Consider the following 20,796-nt stretch of genomic DNA (forward strand, 5'->3'; position numbering starts at 1 on the left):
GGTGTAATCGTGTCTGGATTGTGTGCATGTTGTCTGAGGAACCTCAGCAGACCCTTGGAAAAGGGGGATATTAATAACTCTGAAGGCCCTCCCACCGCATTCTTCACAAGTGACTCACTGTATGCCAGCGAGCTGGGAGGAAAGAGCTGGTTCGCCTCTGTTTCTCATTTGTGTTTCTTTCCATGGAGGAGTGGAGGGCCCACCCCTTCTTTCTTTCCTTTTTTTCCCTCCTCGCAAATATCTTGGAAGCCTTGTGTGAAGTACACTCATCCCTAACGTACACGGGACAGTATTTGTGCCTGTAGTTTTGCTCAGATTTTGCACAAGGAAGCTACAGTGAGAGTGAAACCGACCGGAGATGGTGGGAATGAGAGGCCTCGGAAAAATGGTGGTATGGGGATTTTGGCAGAGATGGGAGAGAGTGAGTCACTGTAGCTCCAGAGAAAAGAAAGTCTCCCGCGGTCGTCGCACGCAGCAGCTTTTTTTACGTCGAGTTTCCTCACTCTTTAAAAACAAACGTTCGACACAGTTGGAAAACTTTATTTGGTTCCAATAACAGTTGACATTTGGGGTGGAGCTGTGTACAGTAGTCAGCAGTGTATCAATCATTCAGTCTGGTTGAAAAGTTAATCTCAGCGAGTGCACTGAGGTCGCGCTCCTGCACATACAAAACAACAGCACTTTAACAATTATTACAAAAATAATCATCATATATAATATAAAGTATGCACAAATATATAAATGTGGCATGTGAAGCATCAAAGTGAAACGCGCTCAGGTTATTAAGTTTGGGATTGGAATTGCTATCATACAGTACAAATCATGTGAATATAATTAGTTTGCGTAAATAAGATTTGTTGACGATCGACTCGCCCGGAACGGTCGGATCTGAAATAGCATCGTCTTGTTTGTCCGGTCAAAGGTTTGTGTGTGTGTTGGTATTTCTGTTTAAGATATACTGAATACCGCTCCGCACACACACACACACACAAAGATGATATATCATTTAAAAGTGCATAATAAAAAGCAAATTCAGACCCATGTGACGTCTAAATACATCATCTTTTTTTTGCAAAGAGCCCTTGTTACAGCCTCAATCATGAGACGAGCACTTATAATACAATATTTCCATTGTACGAGGCCAAAAACATGCAAATGGGTCTAAAAGGGAAAAACAGCAGCGAAGCGGAAGTGTGACAGCGAATTTAGAGAGTAGAGTCTCTGCGGGGCTCGTGCCTACGCGTCGGAGCCCTTCTGTCTGCGTTTGGACGGCGGCACCAGGCGGTTGGGCAGCTCCGGCGGGAGACCGTGGCCCTCGAGCTTGACTTCGATCAGGTGGCCCGCCAGCGCGAACTCTTCGTCGTCCAGCATGCCGTCGCGGTCCACGTCCGACAGCTTCCAGATGCGGCCCAGCACCGAGTTGGGCAGGCGGGAAGTCACCATCCAGTCCTTCACCTTGGTGCCGCTCAGCTTGCCCTCGTTGGGCGCGAGGTTGTAGAAGATCTCGTCGTACTTGGGCTTGTCCTTGGTCACCACCCAGTCCTCGTCCTCCTCGCCTTCGCACGGCTCGCCGTTCTCCTCGGCGAAGGGGTCGCCCTCGCCGAACGGCCCGCCGCGGGTGCCCAGGAAGGCTCCGCCCTGCACGCCCAGTTGCTCGCCCGCCTCCAGCTCCTCCTGCCTCAGGAGAGGCATCAGCTTGGCAATGTCGGACGCCAGCAACTCATCCAAGGCCAGCATGAGGTTGGGCTTCATGGATTTGAACTTGGTGAAATCGTGAACCATCAGTTGCTCCTTAAAAAGGGCAAAAGTGAAAATATGTTGTTGGTCTTTTACTACTTTTATCACTACCGTGCAGATGTGTAAGGCACCGTAAATCATTTTAGATGAAGTAAAAAAATTAAGGTTACATCGATGTTCTTACACAAGAACAACAACAAAGCCATCGCATTCTTCCGTGCTCTTCTATCTCTTCTTCTACGCTTGGGGGTTAATCACAACACACTCCTTGATAAACGCCCTCCGCGATGATATCATGATACAGCTATTTTATGATAATAATAATTATATAGAGATACATCACCGTGCCTGTCTAACTACTGAATACAAAAAAATGCAGGCTTGTGGGGGAGGTTACATACTGTACACTCTTGGAAATACATTAAAAGTGCAAAGTAGAACTATATAAGGTTCTTCGGCTTGTCCTCATAGGAGAACCCTTTTGGCTCCAGGTAGAACCTTTTTATAAAGGTTCCACTTGGAACTCTTTTGGAGGGTTCCACCAAGAACCCTTTTAAAACCCTTTATTCAGGAAAGGGGTTTTAAAGGCTTCTCTGGATCAAAATGGTTCTTACTGGAACCATTAGCGTTACCAAGAAAAACCATTTCTTCGGGAAAGGGTTTTTCAGAAGCAAATGGTTCCAGGTAGAACCTCAGCCCTTGTAGAAGAACCCTTTTGGAACCCTTATTTCCAAGAGTGTACTTTTTTACACATTTGCCTGCCTCCTCAGTAGTGAAAACCATCAGGACTCAGACCTTTACCTGCATCTTAGTACAGTCTGGAAAGTCTCCAGGAGAAATGTTGTGCTGCAGCTGGATCTTGGAGAAAATGACTGGCAGCTGGTAGATCAGATTCTTCTTTTTATTCACTTTTCTGAAGAGAGACGGCATCTCCTGCTTCAGGTAGCTGATGATGTGGGCGTGGACCTGGGATGAAGGGAAGCACAACACGATTATTGCTAAGTTACTACACACCGCCTTTTGAGACGACAGTGATGTCTAATAATACTTAAAGGTCCAGTGTGTAAAATTTAGGCGGGTTTTATTGGCAGAAGTTGCATTTGCTAATCACTTGGTTTTTTTGTCGTCATCCATAAGAATCTGAACTTTGCTTTTAAAAGCTCAAGATTCAAGATTCGACTGCAACCAGACAACTGTTGGACATTTTCGCAATCGATTAATCTGTCGATTATTTTTCTCCAGTAATTGATTAATCGATTGGTCCAAAAAATGTCCGAAAATGTGGATCCATGTTTGTAAAGAAAATATTCACATTTAAGAAGCTAAAACGATAAGAAATCTTGTTTTAATCATGAAAAAAGCTTCAAACAAATTAATCAATCGATTATCAAAATAGTTGACGATTAATTTAGTAATTGGTAGTTCATCGATTAATTGTTTCAGTTCTAGTTGGACGATACCAGCTGTTAATTACATTGGCGTAAAGTTTTGCACGTCGTCATCTACTCATTTATATATTGAAGAAAATAAAGATTCAGACAATTTCCCATTTTTACGACCAGTGGCGTTGCCCCCTGGTGGCTATTCAAAATATTTTTACTAGTGCTGTGCAAAAGCTTAACACGCGTTAACGCAGGACACATTTCCATGACGACTGACCGGAAAAAGACGCGAATGACATGTCATGTTTACGTGCCGCGACACCGAAGTCCAGGCACTGTTTACCAGTTAACTCCGTTAGCTGCATTAGCTCCTTTTAGCGCCGGTTAGCGCACCTACAGTGGAACTGGAGCTGTCTGTTTATTAAACGACAAGAGCAGCGCTACAAATAACCAAGCGTACCTGTTTAGTGCGTATGTGTGCTTCTGTTTTTAAAGTTTAGCGTTACTTTAGAGACTCGTTTTAACAATCGGGAGTCACGTAAACATGACGTCACGTGCGTCTTTTTCCTGTCAGTCGTCATGGAAACGTGTCATGCGTTAACGTTGACGCCGTTAAACGCCGTTGACTCGTTTGACAGCACTAATTCTTACTCACTACCAAAAGGTCTTTCTTTACAGAGGCAGCCATCTTGTGCAGCCATGTTTGTAACCAGCCAGACCAGGCTAGCGTATTTCCCTGAAGGCTGAGCAGCCTCACCACTAGGTGTCACTAATTCTAACACACTGGACCATTCAAGAAGACATTTTGACATGCAGACTAAGGGGTTACACACCCGGACCAGGCGCGCCCTCTTGACCAGGTCGTTGAGTTTGCGTAGGGCTGCGTTGCGAGGAAGGTTTTGGATGTCGGCGAACAGATCCTCCTCCTCCAGCTCAAACAGCTTGCGGTTGTCGGCCACCATCAACGGCTCTGACCAGAAGGAGCCGATGTAGACGCGCAGGACCTCGGGGGTGCCGAACACTTTGCCCAGGGACCACATGAGCGCGCCGTACACCCGCATCAGCTGCTGCGTGCCCACCATGTCGGCCTTGTTGAGCACCACGCGCAGTTTGTCCTCGTTGCCCTTCAGGGCGCTGATGGCCTCGGAGAACTCGTCCGATATCTCCAGTTTGTGGGCGTCGAAGAGCAGGATGATGCGGTCCACGCGCTCGGCAAACCAGCGCAGCACAGCTGGGAAGTCATAGCCTGTTTGGTTATGAAAAAGGGGAAGATGAGAGAATGAATATGAAACAATAAATGTGCATGAATGTCTCAATCAAAACAAGGCAGGGCGAGAGGAGCAGGGTACAGAAGGTCAACACAGACACAAACCCTTCAACTCTTCTCGGTATATGTCGACCCTACAACAGCTAAAGGTTTGGAGTCACAAAGAATCACTTGATGATGATTTCTTCATCTGTGTCAACATGACCATTGTCCAAAATGGATTGCTTTGGTTTTTACTCGACAAGATTTTCAGGTAACTATATCTGAATTAAAGAATCTGATGGTTAGCTCTAACCCCAACCCCAACCCCAACCCTAGCCCTACTACTACTACTCTTCACTTGTCTATTTTAGTGCAGTTTGGACTGGACCACCATCACCACTCGCCGGATCAGTAGACCTGTGCAATAGAAATTTAACCTCCTAACCTCTAACCCCAACCCCAACCCCAACCCCAACCCCAACCCTAACCCTAGTACTACTACTCTGCTCTGCACTTGTCTATTTTAGTGCAGTTTGGACTGGACCACCATCACCACTCACCGGATCAATAGGGCTGTGCAATAGAAATTGAACCTCCTAATCTCTAACCCTAACCCCAACCCTAGCCCTACTACAACTACTCTGCTCTGCACTTGTCTATTTCAAACAGAAATATTGAATAAACAAAATATTCAATTAACGAAACGGGTCAACGAAGAATTCAGCTTTGTCAAAGACACGTTTGAATGAGTATTTTAGCAGAAGGTTTAAAGGCGCCATATGTAAGAATGTGGTCAAAAACGGTTACTACCCTCAAATTCAAAATACCGAGGTCTTTAAGGTTTTGTTTCCGGGGTCGGCTGCTGACACTCTACTGACTGCAGTGATTGGTAGACGGCGGTAGGTGGCGCCACATGCCAAAACATAATTTCAAAACATAAAAATGATTTGCAGTCTGCAAAATATTTTTAATGCAAATATTTTGCCTGTACTGTTGTTGTTGGTGAGTTCAGTTTGTTATATGAACATTATTCCTGAGTCTCTGTGACATATTAGGAGGATTTTACGGCCAGTTGCTTTGGATTTATTACATAATGCATCTTTAAGTTTCTGAGATCAATGTTATTAACAATAACATGACATGTTATTAAATACGTGACAAAAATCTACTTGGAGAATAAAAACTCAATGACAAAATGCCAAACGTGTTCTTCATAATACGGATTCACTCGCTGTTTTAACCTCGTTAGTTGCTCATGCAGATTGACATGAATGTTTGGGGGTTATTTGAAGCGTGGATGAGCAGAAAACCTACAGTGATGATGATGATGGTGATATAGTTACTGTGTGGTTCACTCCTCCAGATGTGCTGACAGAGGCTCTTCTCAGGGTTATCTCTGCTCCTGATTAGGATTTTATGGCTGTTTTCTTGCTTCCCTGCTGCTGCTGCCAAGTGTTATTGTGACAGAGCAAACTGGTCCCAGGAGTTAGCCAGGCGTGGCAAGGAGATGAGTTTGTGAGTCGACGCTCGGTAGGGGGATGTGTGTCTCTGCAGCCCCCCCATATCCCTTCCTCTCACCTTTGTTACCCTCACCTCGGCTCACTCTCTGCTTGGCCCCGGACAGGATTCCCGGCGTGTCGATGATGCTGATGCTCTCCAGGACCTGGTTGGGCATCTGGGCGCACTGGAACCTAGTGTTTTCAACGGTAAACGGAAAGAAAAACGCACGTGAACGATGATGACGACACGCGAGTTTCGGGAAGTTTGTTTTGTAAAGAACGCGAATCATGCGCAAAATGGCTAACTCTAATCAAAGAGGCCAATGTGATTCAAGGAGCAGATTGGGAAGCCGCGTCCTCTCCGGACTCCCCCGCCCCTCCCTGCCTCTGCAGGCCATTGTGTGCAAGTAGGCCTCTCGTTGCTCTGGGCTTCCTGAAGGAAAATGACCGCTAGTGCCAGAATCAAACAATAAGTCCTGCTAACAACGTGCGGCTTAGAACAACAGCGACACTTCCTGTCACTTATGAACTTAACGAGCCCAGTGGCTCGCGGGACAGGAAGTCGACGCAAAGACAGGAGACGCAAACACGGTCGCAAAACACACCCTGCAGAGGGACAGGGTGAAGGGGGGTGGGGGGTCTGCTGGAAAACTGGCATCACAGCTCCATGTTTGAGACTCATTAGCAGGAGCACTGCAAGTTCCTGTCCGTGCTGCTATTCCCTTCTATGACCTTCTCAGTTTAAAACAGTGGAAAAACAACACAGTGGAAGTCGAGAACCTTCAGCGTTGAGGCTTTCTCTTTACAGGCCTCACACACACACGCGCTCTGTGAGTTCATGTGTTTGTCGTTGCCCCGAGCGCCCAGCGGAGGCCCCTGACCTCAGCTTTTGAGCGTTGTGCGTACATCACAGTTCCTCTCCGAGTTCATCGGCTTTCACCAGGCTCTCGGGGAGGTGATGTCGCTCCCTTTCTCAGTTTTTCCACAAATAAGGCAAGCAAGCGCCTCCCTGCTCTGAAATTTGGCACAGGGTCTTGAAAATTCCATCGAGCTGAAAAACCTTCTGTTATCACTCCTTCCTTGTTTGGACTCCCCTCAGTTCACGTCGTGCCGATCTGTATCTGGCTCCCTTCATATGTTTATGTTTAAAAAAGAAAGAAGCCCAGCTGCTCTCACCTGTTGAGGAAGGTGTTTCCAAACGGGTTGAGTTTGCGGAACGGCTTGTTGGGGTCCACGATGAGGGCGTTCCCGGGGATGACCCCCTCCACCTCCCCATGCATGATGGCGGTGAAGCAATCCGTGGTCGGTTCAGGTCCGATCCTGCTTCCAGGAATATCCTGCTCCAGCAGATACCTGTTAGCCACACAGATGGCCTTTTATATCTTCACTCTTTAAAAAAAACTTAGCAAATACAAGGATGCAAAGCTCTAAATTCTACAGCTGAAACAATTAACTATTTTGAAGCTGTTTTAGCTTCTTAAATGTGAATACTTTCCTCGCTTCTTTGCTCCACACGACAAAGAAATTGTTAAAACTGAATCATTTCGGTTTGTGGACGAAACAAGACGTTGGAGAACATCGTCATTTCCAGGTTTGACAAACACTGATCAACGTTTTTTAACATTTTACGGACCAAACGATTCATCGAGAAAACAATCGACAGATTAATCTTACTTGATGAACGTCGTCTTCCCCGTAGAGTACTGCCCCACCACCAGCACCATAGGCTTGTTGTCGAAATCGGCGTCCTCCAGACTGGCGGAGTGGAAATCGTGGAAACCGTAGTACTGCTCCAGAGGCAGCAGCTTCTTCCGATACAGGGACTTCAGGCCTTCCGTCACAGTGCGGATCACCTCTGGTGCCTTTTTCACATTTTTCCTGCCCCAGCGTGACATGCTGATGGACTTAAGCGAGCCTCTTTACAGAAATCGAGAGATGAAGCTGAGCGTGTGTGTGTGTTTGTGTTTTCTGGGCCTGTATTTCCTGTGCCTTAGGAGCCCTGGAAAATCTTCAGGTGTTTCCTGTATATCTGTGACCGCTGCTCTCTTGTCCTTGAAATCTGCTCCGCACACGACGCAGGGAACCACAGGGAGCGATGCTTCTTTTGAAGTCTGGGTCTTCCTTTTTTTTTTTCTGAAAACAACTTTTATTCCCTGGAAAGACAGGGGGAAAAAGGAGATTAAGTGATTAAGTGAGATTAATCCTGAACATGTCCCTGTTTTTCTGTGAAGCTGGTGATCTGGATCTGCCACAACCACAAAGTAAGAAGGGAGGAGGAGGAGGAGGAGGAGGAGGAGGAAGCCTCAGCCCCAACGAGAAGTTGGCCAAGCGTCGTCAGTGCATGCCTGGAAAAAAATTTGGTGTTCACGTTGGAAAATTCGCAAACCCAACCCTGCGTTCGGGATCGCACAGCTCCTTTTTTTCTATAGTGAAATGAGTAAGACATTCCTCTTAACCCCCCCCCCATCCTCGCTGCAGTTCCTCCTGGTGGAACATAAAATGTGTGCAGAGTTCAAGTGAGGAAAAGACATCTTAGTTTATACATGGAAAAAAACACATATAACCCTCAAGTAGAGGTCTTTTCCTTTCCTCTGGAGACTTTATATACACAAACAGTGGATTAGGAATTGAAGCTAAGAGGCACAAAAGTGAGGCACGCACCAGCAGATGGTAACTTGTCTTAAGGAAAAAAAAAACCCCATTTGAACCAAGATTAAAAGAAATATGCCCACGGGAGAGAAAGCAATGCTGCACTGACATGTCACAAGACCTGTGTGGACAGAGTTCCTATCAAAATGGCGAACCCCGAAGGATCTAACAAATGTGATTTTTGCCCCACCATTTTCATTATAATAGCAGCTGCGCCAGTTCACAAACTGATTTACGGGCTTCCTGTGACATTTAATGGGCTTTGGTCGACTTTGTGAAAGTTAAAGATGGAAAAAAAAAAAATTCTCTGTGGGTTTGTGCACCACAAACTGGGACAAACTTGGACTTGGAAAAAGGAATTCATCAATTGCAAATGCGAGAGCAACACTTACATGAAGAGTTTTTACTGAATATCCAAGTGAAGAAATGAACTTTTGACAATTTATATAAAGTTTTTTCAGTGCATTCAATCTTCAGATATAAACTATAATCTGTACTTGCCATAACAGCTTAATTTGCTCTTCTGCATCTGAACCTGGACATACAATAAAGTTCAAACTCAATCTGATCCTTAAATCCAAACATAAAGCTTGAAAAAAAAAAAAATTGTAATTACCTCACAGACGTCTTCAGGCGCTGTGATCTCTCTCCCCTGCTCCTTGGGAGTGTGGAAAATATTTTGACTGGAGGACACAAAAGCAGTCAGTCTTCTGGTGGAGCTGCAGCTACTTGCATGGGTGTACCCTCGCAACAGCAAATAGGAACCCTCGGCGGAGCGGGAGTCGTACAGAGGATCCTTCTTTCTCCTGGGTTTTTTTTTTTTTTTTTATGTATTTCAGATGAGCTCCAGATCTGGCAAAAGGTCTTTTTACTCCTCTGCCTGCTGCACAACTCACACACACAGATTTCAACAGTTCTGTAACGTACGTTCGTACGCACACTCCTCCTCCTCCTCTTCTTCCAGGGATGCCTGGCAACACTGTGGGCAGCACTAACACTCTGCTCAGGGCAGGGATGAGCTGTGGTCAGAGGGTGTGGAGCTGGAGGAGGGGAGTGGAGAATAAATAATTTTGGGTGGAGTCTTTATTTTAACATGACATAAGCTCACAATCATCGCTCATGACTAATTAGGAGGATAAACACCTCATCTCATGCTTCTCCCTCCAGCTGTGGCTTCTTATCTGCACATTTCTCTCTCTCTCTCTCTCTCTACTGTAACTTTCATACGTTTACAGATGTGATAGTTCACTATGAACTCTCTCTCGCTCCTCCCCATCTTCACTCATACGCACAAACAAAGTTTTTTTTTTAACTTCCATGCACCACCTGCTGGTGGTCTGATGGAGAACACACCCCCACAACCATCCCCTCTCCTTCCTCAGTCATCATTAATCATTCAAAGGAATGTAATCCAGGAGAATTGGATTCACTGTCTGGGAAAAAAAAAAAAAAGACACAAAAGCTGTGCTATGTTTCATAAAAGAAGCAAGGTTTAATTTACAGTTTTACTAAATGTACATTTCTTAAAAAGTGTCATTATACACAATAAATACAATACAAAATTAATCTGTAATACTATACTTCAAATTCTCTCACCGTCTTTTTGTACAATATTATTGTTCCTTTTTTTTTCCATTTCAATGCTTGTGCTGTGTTTGGGTTTAAATTGTCCACCAGGCTTTTAAAAAACACACAAACACACATACACACACACACACACTCACTCACAGGAGGCAGGGGCACAGTTGCAGAAATATGAAACAAACCGACTGGAGACTAGAGAGAAAATTAACAGTTAAAAGTGGCCTGCCCCCTGCTGACTAAAATGCAAGTCCTAACCTGGCATCACAAGTTTACAGAGGGGCAGGTGTGTGTGTGGAGGCGTCTAAAAACAAGACCTTGGAAGAAAAAAAAAAAAAAATCATCAGACATTAAAAAGAGCAGTAACTAAACTGAATTTCCTTACATGTTCTTTACATCTCGACACAGAATCCACAAGCAGTGAACAGGAAAACAACTTCACAACGATCCCATCGACACCTTTTACCCAAATGTACAGGTAAAATGGAAGATGGGGGGGGGGGGGCTGCTAGATTTTTTTTGCCAGTTGAAACAAAGCAGTCGCCTTGTGAGTGGTGCGACCAAGCTCGAGTTTGTTTTGTTGTTTGTTTGAGGACTCTCTTTCTGATAAGAGTGCAAAGGTAAACAAATCAAATAAGGCAGTCGACTGCTAAAACAACCTGACGCTCACTTGGACACTGCTCAGATGAGATGAACTGGTGCACATGCCACATGAAAGGAATGTATGAATTGAGAACATCAACCTCTGATAATTTTCACCTTGTCGTCGCGTAACTTTGACGGAACGCGACCGCGTTTTTCTGTTTTTTTTTTTACCTTAGATCGCACACACGCTTCTTCCACCAACGCCTCTAACCTCAGACTGTAAATGACAAAGAAATGTCAGGACGATTTAAATGGACAAACAAAGCCAACACAGCTTGGCAGAGTAGTACAGTGATACTGTTTTCACAATGACCCCCCCCCCCTTTTCCCTGCCTCCAAATCTGTCTTTTAAGTTCCCACTTGTCAGTCCGGGTCTGGGGCTGAGGGGCTGTTATCTACTTTGAGTCTGGGGCACCAGGCTGCCGTTGTGGCCGCGACCACCGACCTGAGGGTGCTGGGCCAGGGAGGGGGACGAGGAAGCAGAGGAAGGGGGCGGGACCGAGGGTCTGTGGGACAAAGCTGCCGAGCCCCCTGCGCGCTGGCTTTGGTGTTGGTGGGACCTGTTGCCCCCTTTGATGTGTGGCTCCTGCTGCAGGTTCAGGATGCTGTCGATGGCACACTGCAGGTGCTCGTTCAGAGAGTCGTCCGGGGGGCTGCCGCTGGAGAAGCTGGCGTTATCCATGTCGGGAGAGTCTGATTTGCAACGTTTGGCAGGAAGTAAAGAGTCTCGCGTGAAGGAGGACTCTGGAGAGGGCGGCCCAGGGGCATGCTGGTCCATTCTGAATGTCCCGCCTACTCTATGTCTATTTTTCCCCCCTGCCCTCTTGTACTTACTTACGTCAGTCTCTTGGTCTTTGTTTTCCTCCACTCGCTCCTTTGACCCTTCCTTTTCCAGGAGGTGTGGGAGGTGATGGTGTGCGGTTTTAATCCCACGGTTGAACACCTCGTCCACTTCGTTCAGCCCCTGCATTGCGCTCCCTAAACGACTCCTTTCGTGGCCCAACTCCGCCTCCCTGCCTCTTTTCTCCACCTTCACACTGGCTATCACTGTCCGCTCTGAGGGAGGAGAGGAGGCCTCGTGCCTGGGGGGAGATGGTGTGGGTCTGGGGTAGGAAAGGTTCTCGTCTCCTCCCCCAGGAACACCAGGTCTGACCCGGGGACTAATGTTTTCCCGGTACGTTTTTCGAAGGGGGAGGCGACACGTCGTCGGTGAGGGATTGGCAGTGGAGGCGGGGTTATGTTTGACCCCTCCTACATCGTGATGATCCACAGTCCCGTTCATTTGAGTGGACGAGGACGAGGAGGAGGATGACGACCAAGTGTGAGAGGTAGAGGAAGATGGGGCTGTGTTGGGAGGGAAATGACCTCTCAGTGTTGGGTTAGACTGAGGGGTCGTTATTGAGACTGGTGATTCCGAAGAAGCAGTGCTTATGGGGGACTGAGTTCTGATGACTGTAGTAGAAGGATTAGATAAAAGAAGGGACTTTGGATGTGGTAGAGCAGGCTGAGGCTGGGCTGTGGACTGGCTGCTCGGCTGAGGTTGAGGCGTGTGCACTGGGTCTAAGGCCGTGTTATGGACCACCTTACTAAAACCAGTTTGGTCCTGCTTGATCTTCAGCTTCAAGCCAATTCTCCTGCGAGCCTCGTAGGTCTTGATCGGCGGTTTGCTGGTTCTCTGCGGGAGAGCGTCGTCGTCGTCGTCGGCCGCTTGAGACTTGAAGGACGAGGAAGAGAAAGACGAGGAGGCCGCAGACGTGCGACTGATGGACGAGCTTTGGCCGGCGGGTTCAGCCACCAGTTTGCTTGCACCTGCAGCTGGCGGACAGCTGCTTGACCACGACACAGAGGCTCCACCTCCGCCTTGCTTTATTACCAGTTTAGTCGGAGGGAATGGGGTGGCGGCAGGAGGAGCAGGAACCGGAGTAAGAGCTGGAGCAGGAGCTGGAGTCGAAGCAGACGCTGGAGCAGGAGTTGGAACTGGGGCCGGTGCCGCAGGAGGTTTGGGTGTGATGTTTGGAGGAGGGACTGGGGCCGGAGCAGCAGGTGCAGGAGTGGGGGTGGCAGCAGCGGGAGCAGCGACGGCGGTGGCGGCGGCAGCAGCAGCAGCAGCAGCAGGTACAGCTCCACTCCCTGAGGTTTGCTCAGCAGAAGAGGATTTCTCATGGGATGAAACTACTCTCTCCAACAAGCGAGCGTTTGCTACAAACTCCTCTGCAATGACATTCAAGGAATAATATTAGCACACACTGCAAAGTAGATAACGTCAACAACGTATGACAGACTATGCCATTGTACCTGGTCGTTCTTTGGCCAGAACCCGGTCCTGATTCAACGCAACTTTCTCCTCCTGAATGAACATTCGGTCGATCATCACCATCTCTGCCGAGGGACCCAGTCTCTGCTCGGGTTTAAAGGCCAAAAAACATTCGTTCAAAACCAATTCAGGACAAATGGAACAAGAAGGGTTGTGAGGTGAAAATGTTGATTTATAAACTTACTTTTGACTCAGAGAAGAGCAGGTAGCGATATTTATCCAGCATAGCCTGGGTCCTTTTCAGCAGCTGACAGGAGACTCTCTCAAATTCATCATCCACTGTGCACAAGAGAGCCAAAATATTCATGAAGATCTTGAAATGAGGGGAGGAAAATGTAATTAACGGTGTACAGCCTGCAGCTACGGAGCTCGTTACCTTTTTGATAGTCTTGAGAAGAGATGGCAGTTCCCTGGTAGAGGTGGTAAGGCAGCAGTCTGTGCAGTGTGTCGTCAAAAGAGTGGAAAGGTGCACTGTAGTTTGGGTGAAGGACCGAACCCTGCTGTTTCCTCACCTGCTCCAGAATCCTGTAATAAAGTGTAGATAAAGAGCTGTTATTTAAAAGAAAAGTGCATTTTTAGGCAGCGTAAAATAACGTTTAAAATGCCTACTGCACGCACTTGGCTTCTTTGCTGGGCTCTGCACTGAAAGGCATCTTCATTGTTGTTGCTGTTGCTGTCGTCGTCTGTAATGACAGCAAAGGTTAAAATCAGCATTAAAACATTTGGACTGAAGCTGAAAACTGACCAAGTTTCTTGATCTAAAATGAATCAAAGCTTCCTTACCTGAGTTTGTGCTGGAGCTGGGGGCTGTGGAGCAGGCATTTGAGTCAGACTCCCTCCTAACACTTGTATCTGCAACCCACCTTTCCCCAGAGTCATCCCTCCAACTGAGCTGATCACTCCTGGCTTTGGCTGAACCTTTGGGGACAGCAGGGAAAGACAATTAGGCGGCAATTTAATAGAATTTGAAACGTGTCATTTTGAAATTGAGCCTTAGAGAAAAGGACTAGCTAATGTTGCGTACCTGTGCAGGCTGGGTAAGGCTTGCAGGAGTGACAGTCTGATTCACCATTGCTCCAGCTGGCCCTTGGGCTCCTGAGAATACCTTTAAGTCACTTGATGCTAAAATAAGAGCACACACACGTCATTACAAAGAGGAATAATAACAATAGTTTTTATTAATATAGCTCAAAGACTTCAAGGTGTGTTCAGGGCCCTGCCGTTATGCTTCGGTAAAATTATGTCTGACCTGTAGCAGGAGTTTTTACGAGCACTGGCGTCGACTGCAGCACAGAAGGGAGTTGAGCAGGAGTTCCAGCGCTGGGCGTTAATGCAAGCACGACTTTATCGACAGGCACGTCTTGCTGGGAACTGAACTGACTGGGGGCTGGAGCCTGGGGTTGTGCAGTCTGCTTGACCTGCAGGAGGATACTCTGCTGGATCTAAAAACATAAAAAGCACATGAGGAACTCTAGATGAACACATTTATACCCATATGTTGTACAAACTACTGCAAATTAAAACCTTTTAAAGCACATGTTGTGCCATCGATACATAGAGCACATTTTAATGTGGCATACATTCACAGGCTATAAAGAATTGAAGGTTCACATTAGTAACTACAGGTGTATCTGACCTTTGAGTGAAGCCAACAGTCCTCTCAAACAGCATGCATGTGTACAATTAAACTGTTTTGTGTGCATCATCAAAAACAGAAAACCGGGAAGAAAGAGAACTGTCAAAAATGTAAGTTATCTCAGCAAAGTCGCAGGTGAGACACAAATCCCAATTGACAGTTGGATATCCATGATTCAGATCAATGGAAAAAGGCCACACATGCATGCATATTTAACTGGCAGAAAGAAAGAAAAGGTCAAAATATAAAAGGTGAAATACCTGGTGCAGTTTATCCAGTAACTGTTTCTGCTGAGGTGAGGGCTGGGCGATGCCTGACAAGGTCTGAATCTGCGCTCCTACTAATTGCAGGTGGTGCTGCTGCTCTGTCGTCAGGCCCTGAATGGGAACCTGGGCTTTGACTACAGCAGGAGCAGCAGTGCTAACAGGAGGCGCAGTAAACTGGTGTTGTGTGGGTGGTGCAGGAGGAGGTTTGGGTGACTGTGACATTGGGGGCATATCTTGTTGATAAGGGGCAGGCTGAGAGGGTGGCCGTGGCTGAGTCTGAAGCTGCACTTGAATGTGCGCCTGCTGAAGCTGCATCTGGCCTTGTGGAACTGCTTGGGGAGACTCTGTAATCTGGTTATGAACAATAAAAAGCTGAGGGTGAGACGAGGGCGTACAGGAGCGAGACGGAGTCTGGGACTGTGGCTGAGGCTGAGAGGGAGGACGCGACTGCTGTTGATGGTGTGGAGACTGGATGTGCTGGCTCAGAGTCAGAGGGGACTGGGAAGGTTGTGGTCTGTCTGCCACCGGGGGAGCTGTGGACAAGGCCGTTGACGGGGACATACCCTGGATCTTCAGGGGCTGCTGACTGGAGGGTACCTGAGGATGTGGAATCACAAAATATTGATATGTGCAACTGATTCAAGAATATAAACAATCCTTAAGCACAGGTGGAAAATCAGGATATTAAGCAACAAAAAGGTCACAAACATTTTGCATGCACAGAGATTATAGTAAATGTGATTTAAGGACAAGATTATATGCTATATACTGTATAAAGCAGGGCTGGGCGACATTGATATATCAATCTTATTCAGAATATTTTAGACATCAATGTCAAATTTATGAAAGTTTCGTTTGTGAAATGTGTGATTCAATGATTGTGTGATAACACAAAAACCCAATTTTTTTTTTTTTTTTTTAATCACACACATACTACCACGAAAGATTTTTGGATTTATCGCCCAACCACTACAACAAAAACTACACAGTGAAAATACAAACAAACAATACAAAAGCAAAGGGTTAAGACTTTAAAATCAAGTGCAAGTTGTAGAAGCCCAATATTTTCTTTTATAGCATTTGACGAGGATTACACATTAGGAGAAAAAAATGATCATTTGGCGAGCAAAAAACGAACAACATTTGACAAAAGCAGGAGGTAAAGATCAGCAGGTCTGTGTGATGGTTAAGTAGAAGGTGATTTCAGGGCTTAGGGATAGGTGTCGGGTCAGAGTAGCATTTAATTTGGGTTTGGGAGTCATTACAGTGATCGGACTAGGAATTACAAGGGGTAGAAGCACTGTGAGGATATAATAGTGTAAAGGAGAAGTGCAGGGTTGAGAGGTGTGCTGGTGTGACTGATCAGTCATTGGTGAGTAATGCAACAGATGAAGGTGAGTTTTATTGAATTTGATCGAGCAAGGTGAGTCGAGTTAATCAGTTCCAGTAAAAAAGGTTAAAAAAAAAAACATGCACATTAGTCGTTCTGCAATTAATACTGAGCAGTGTTTGCATTTTCGGCAAAATATATAGAATTAATTAATGAATTAAAAACAGCAAACTAGTAGACTAGTTTAAAAAAATGGCACTTGTTTATCGGTTGCAAACTGGAGAGATATTAAGTTGAATATTGACACAGAAACACAATACACATGAATAAGTGGGATGGTCATGCTTCGACACACAATGTAGCAATGTTAGAAACACACGGAAGCGGCAAGCAAATTAGTAATATTGCTAATATTTGCATAGCAACAGTGAGGGTCAGGAAAGCAATGCGCAGTGCAGGAGAGAGGTTCAGAGCAGTGATGGGGAAAAGTAAGATACCCTAATGTTGTGGCAGCAGCAGCGGCAACAAGTGGGTGGGGCTTAACATAAAGGGGGGGGCATTTCTACCTGCTTTACCACTGCTGTCATGTGGGAGGGGCCAGGGCTGTGGCTCTGACCCACCCAAGAGTCAGCTAATTGACTGTCATGGACAGCGGGGGCCAGAGCAGTGACGTTGTTGCTGCTGACGATTACAGACGCTGGTACGCCCACAGAGGGGGTTGACTCATTCTCTGTTTGGTGGTGCTGCTCCTGATAGGTGTACATTTACCGTTTCAAGATGAGGGAGGGAGGAAGGGGATTGGAGGGAAGGGGGGAGTAAAATAGTAAACCAAAGAGGTCAGACCATGATATCACACCGTGCAATGTTATGTATTTTTAAAGACAATGTTTACAGCAGAGCAAACATCTAAGGAGTGAAACACTGACCTGCTGCAGAAACATTTGCAGAGACTCCTGGCTCAAGATCATGCTGGAGCCCTGGTTGGTGAGCAGTAACCTTCCCGGACTGTGCTGAGCCTGATGGGGGACCAGCCCCACTGCGGTGACAGGCGAACTGGTGGACACCGACATGGACGGAGAAGACGAGGGTACTGTGATCGTCGTGGACACGGAGGAAGCAGGCTGCATTGTGAGGATGGGGGACTGCTGCGGAACATGCTGCTGAGTGGGATGAGCAGCCTGGTCCGTGGAGCTTCCCAGCACAGTCACACACTCTCCAGTCTGGCCTTGACCCATGGATGCTGCACCAGTGCTGCCGCTGCTGTTGGGGACCCCACCTGGCTGAGGTTGCAGCGCTGGCTGAAGTGTGACTGCTGGGCTAAGCCCCTCCACCTGGCTCAGCATGGTCAGGGAGTTCTGGATTGGCATGCCCTGTATGACTGTCTGGGCATGACCTGAGACAGTATGCGTCTGTGCCAGGCTTGTACTCTGGGCCAATGTGACAGGCATCTGAAAGAGGGTGGGTGTGCCCATCTGGCCAGACTGGAGCTGAATAGGTCCAGAGAGGATGTGGGCAGGATGGCCCTGTGAAGTCAACACCTGACCCAAGTTGATGTTCTGGTTTGCAGTTAAAATCTGGTTTGCGATGAGCTGCCCACCAGGACCTTGGCTAGTTATGATGTGGCCCCCAGGGTGCTGTGTCAGAATCTGGCCACCTGCCTGAAGCTGTGGCAGGAGGAACTGATGGTTTTGACCTTGCAGGACAGTCTGAGGGGGGAGAACGATGCTACTTGGTTGGTTTAACAAGTGTACACTAAGGGGCTTGCCAGATGCTTGTGCTGCTTGTTGCTTGAATAGCGTTTGTTGAAACTGGGCGCCTTGTGTTGTGGCTTGAGTACTTAGGACAACGTTAGAGCCAGGCTTTCCTGTCAGGAACGCTACATTCTGAGCAGCAGAAACAGGTATCTGCTGCAGCCCCAGAGCCTTGTGGGCATCGTTTTGCAGGGGTTGGGGTGCTTGCTGTGGCTGCTGTTGCTGCTTGAAGAGTTTCGGTTGGATGGCTCCCCCCTGAGGGGGTTTAGGTTGAATGGGTGTTGGTGTGCGTTGTATAATTACGTTCTGCATGATTTGTTGGCCTTGTGTTTGAGTCTGGGGTCCAATTCCTGAACTTATGGTGTTGCTGCCAAAACCCAAGAGCCCAGCAGGAGCAGTCATTGTACCACCACCACTGCTTATTGTGCTGCTGACACAAACGGCTGGTCCATTTAAAGCAGGAGATCCCAAAGTGGCTTTATTACCTTGGATCAAAAGTCCGCCTCCTGAGGCTCCAAGCCCCGGCTGAGTACCAGAACCTGATACCTCTGCCCCAGACTGGTGTAGCTGGTAACCACCCATGGCTTTAGCCAGGATTGGTTGTCCAGACTGATTGATAGTCATGACTGTGGGCTGACCCACAACCTGAATTTGTCCGATACCCAGATGTCCAGACTGACTCCCGTTAGGGAGAGCTTGGAGACTTGAAATGGGTTGAAGTGTCACATTTCCCAAGCCCACAGGTTGAATAAATGGCTGAACACTAATTGCCTTGTTCATGACCTGGGATTGGAGCTGAAGGCCCTGTTGCGCAAGGACTGACCCCAGCATGTCAGCTGTGGCATTGGAGGGAGTAGCAGTGGTGCTCGTGGCTGACCCAGGGAAAATTGCCGTTGCTCCCCCAACACCAACACCTAAGCCTACACCAACAGCAGTTCCTCCAGCCCCAGAGAGGCTGGGATCAGGTAGCGTCTGAACCACCTGTGTAAGGCCTGGAATTTCAAAGGAGCCCAGGTCCAGCTCAGCCTCTGCCTCCTGTAAGCTTTGCTCTGTGATGTTGGCTTCTGCCAAGCTCTGTTGCAGGATGTCGCACGGTTCATGATTTGCCCCAATGCCATTGCTTCCACCATCACCACCTGGGGATCCACCCAAAATGTCTTCATCCTCCAGGAAGTCCAGGTCGACACTGACTCTGGGCAGGCCTGCCGGTTCACTGGCCGACAGCTGGGCTGAGGGCTGGACCTCTGGAACATGGCCCTAAAAGGAAAGTAGAGGAAATGGGGAAAAGGTGAAACCAGAGAATAGATGGATTTTATTGGCGAGATGTGGATGTGATGCCAAGGAGTGCATTGTCCTTAACACAGATTTACAGACATTAAAATCCCTCGAAAAAACCTCGTCACGTCGCAGAAAATCACAGCTTGAGAAGTATAGGAATGTTAGTGGAAAGGGAGGGTATTTGGATTAACATGCTACATAGATGGAGAGGAAACAGGAGGAGGAGGATTGGGGGATTTTACTCACCCCAGTGGTAGAGAAGAACGAGCTGGAGGGGTCACTCGCACCATCCAAAAGGTCGTCAGTGTCCAACTACAGACACCCACCCAGGATAGGACAGACAGAAACCAAAGGCACCCAAACCAGCAGGCAAAAGTCACCAGGACAGAGAAATATACAGACCATCAAACAGAGGATGGGGGCAAGGAAAGGACAGAATACAGTCCATAGAACCAAGATTGTAAAGGAAAAGTGTAAAGGAAAAGTGCAAAGTACAGCGACGAGGGGCAAAAACAAAAGGAGTGACACGGAGCTGGGAAGTGTTAGTATTAGTATTTCTCATTTTGTGAATTAGCCTAACAAAAAAGAAGGGAGGGTGAGACCATACAAAGTGTAAAGAGAAACAACCATGAAGCAATGGCACCAGTATAAGAAAAATAAAATGAAAGCAGTGAGGGTCACATGTTTGATGGTACATCAGTGTGAAATCTGAAATTGACCCAAGTACAAGTGCCCCAAGCTATTTTATAATACGCAATAATAATAATAATGATCATAATTTAAGCGAAGAAGGCAACAACTAGGAATCACATGAATAAGTCTTTAACTTTTTTTCCCCCTCCTATACTCACATGGGTCTCAGATCCATGAAGAAAGTCATTGAGAGCTTCTGGGTCACTGTAAAAACAAATAAATAAAAAAGATTCACAACATGACAAATAAGATGACTCATATTGTTATCACACATCACCAGAAGCCGATTTAGCACTTATTCATCAACAACTTACCAAATTACATCGAGAAGGCACCTGCCGTCTTCATCATCCATGACAACTGATGAAAATATAATTTATCAAGTTGTTAATACACTCACAGCAACAGCAAACAAAACATACTGTCAATCAAATATATATATATATATATATGTATATATGTATATATACATATATAATCAAATAATATGTTCAGCTATCCGTCCGAGCACTGTGTTCTATGTCCAATATATTAGGTCCAGATCACACTGTTATATTTTAGCACTACATTTAATAGCTTACTTGATTAAGTGCTAATGTAGGCTTGTATTTTAACAGGACTGGCAACATCCAATAATAAGTTAATTACCTGCTAACTTTATGTGAAACTGAGTAATTCCATATATTATATATACTACTAACATTCACTTAATAGGCAAAAATTAATCATACACTTTTAGCATGGATTGCATCCCAACACACTTTACATTACAGAACCACAAAAACT

The 20,796-nt window shown here is 46.5% G+C and overlaps 2 protein-coding genes across 3 annotated transcripts; both read right to left on the minus strand.

Moving 5' to 3' along the window:
- Window positions 1–574: 574 nt before the first annotated feature.
- Window positions 575–9,402, minus strand: ehd2b (EH-domain containing 2b). 2 transcript variants are annotated; one of them, XM_083887307.1, is made up of 7 exons: window positions 9,133–9,402; window positions 7,542–8,020; window positions 7,044–7,220; window positions 5,962–6,059; window positions 3,953–4,365; window positions 2,539–2,703; window positions 575–1,791 (listed from the first exon to the last, which is right to left on the minus strand). In XM_083887307.1, exons 2-7 carry the CDS (start codon window positions 7,760–7,762, stop codon window positions 1,237–1,239), a joined length of 1,629 nt encoding a protein of 542 aa, XP_083743433.1. In that variant the 5' UTR covers window positions 7,763–8,020; window positions 9,133–9,402; the 3' UTR covers window positions 575–1,236. The 2 variants fall into 2 exon arrangements, with proteins under 2 accessions (XP_083743433.1, XP_083743432.1); XM_083887306.1 differs by having other exon boundaries at window positions 5,947–6,059.
- A 1,731-nt stretch (window positions 9,403–11,133) lies between these two features.
- Window positions 11,134–20,370, minus strand: bicra (BRD4 interacting chromatin remodeling complex associated protein; the record flags this gene model as incomplete). The annotated part of the gene is made up of 14 exons (XM_083886595.1): window positions 20,325–20,370; window positions 20,169–20,214; window positions 19,564–19,629; window positions 17,215–19,296; window positions 16,855–17,037; window positions 14,953–15,555; window positions 14,306–14,498; window positions 14,081–14,178; window positions 13,840–13,974; window positions 13,675–13,739; window positions 13,433–13,581; window positions 13,241–13,335; window positions 13,038–13,143; window positions 11,134–12,953 (listed from the first exon to the last, which is right to left on the minus strand). Exons 1-14 carry the CDS (start codon window positions 20,363–20,365, stop codon window positions 11,134–11,136), a joined length of 5,682 nt encoding a protein of 1,893 aa, XP_083742721.1. The 5' UTR covers window positions 20,366–20,370.
- Window positions 20,371–20,796: the final 426 nt, after the last annotated feature.

The sequence above is a fragment of the Microchirus variegatus genome (genome assembly GCF_963457635.1).
Source record: "Microchirus variegatus genome assembly, chromosome: 3".
In the NCBI taxonomy this organism is placed as follows: Eukaryota; Metazoa; Chordata; class Actinopteri; order Pleuronectiformes; family Soleidae; genus Microchirus; species Microchirus variegatus.

Bases quoted from the DNA above. Each gene is read 5' to 3' on its own strand.
- ehd2b (XM_083887306.1), bottom strand. From the start codon at position 7,762: ATGTCACGCTGGGGCAGGAAAAATGTGAAAAAGGCACCAGAGGTGATC. The intron at 2,704-3,952 runs GTGTGTAACCCC...CCTTCATCCCAG, and splicing joins AGAGGGCGCGCCTGGTCCGG to GTCCACGCCCACATCATCAG. The intron at 1,792-2,538 runs GTAAAGGTCTGA...GCCCTTTTTAAG, and splicing joins CAGACTGTACTAAGATGCAG to GAGCAACTGATGGTTCACGA.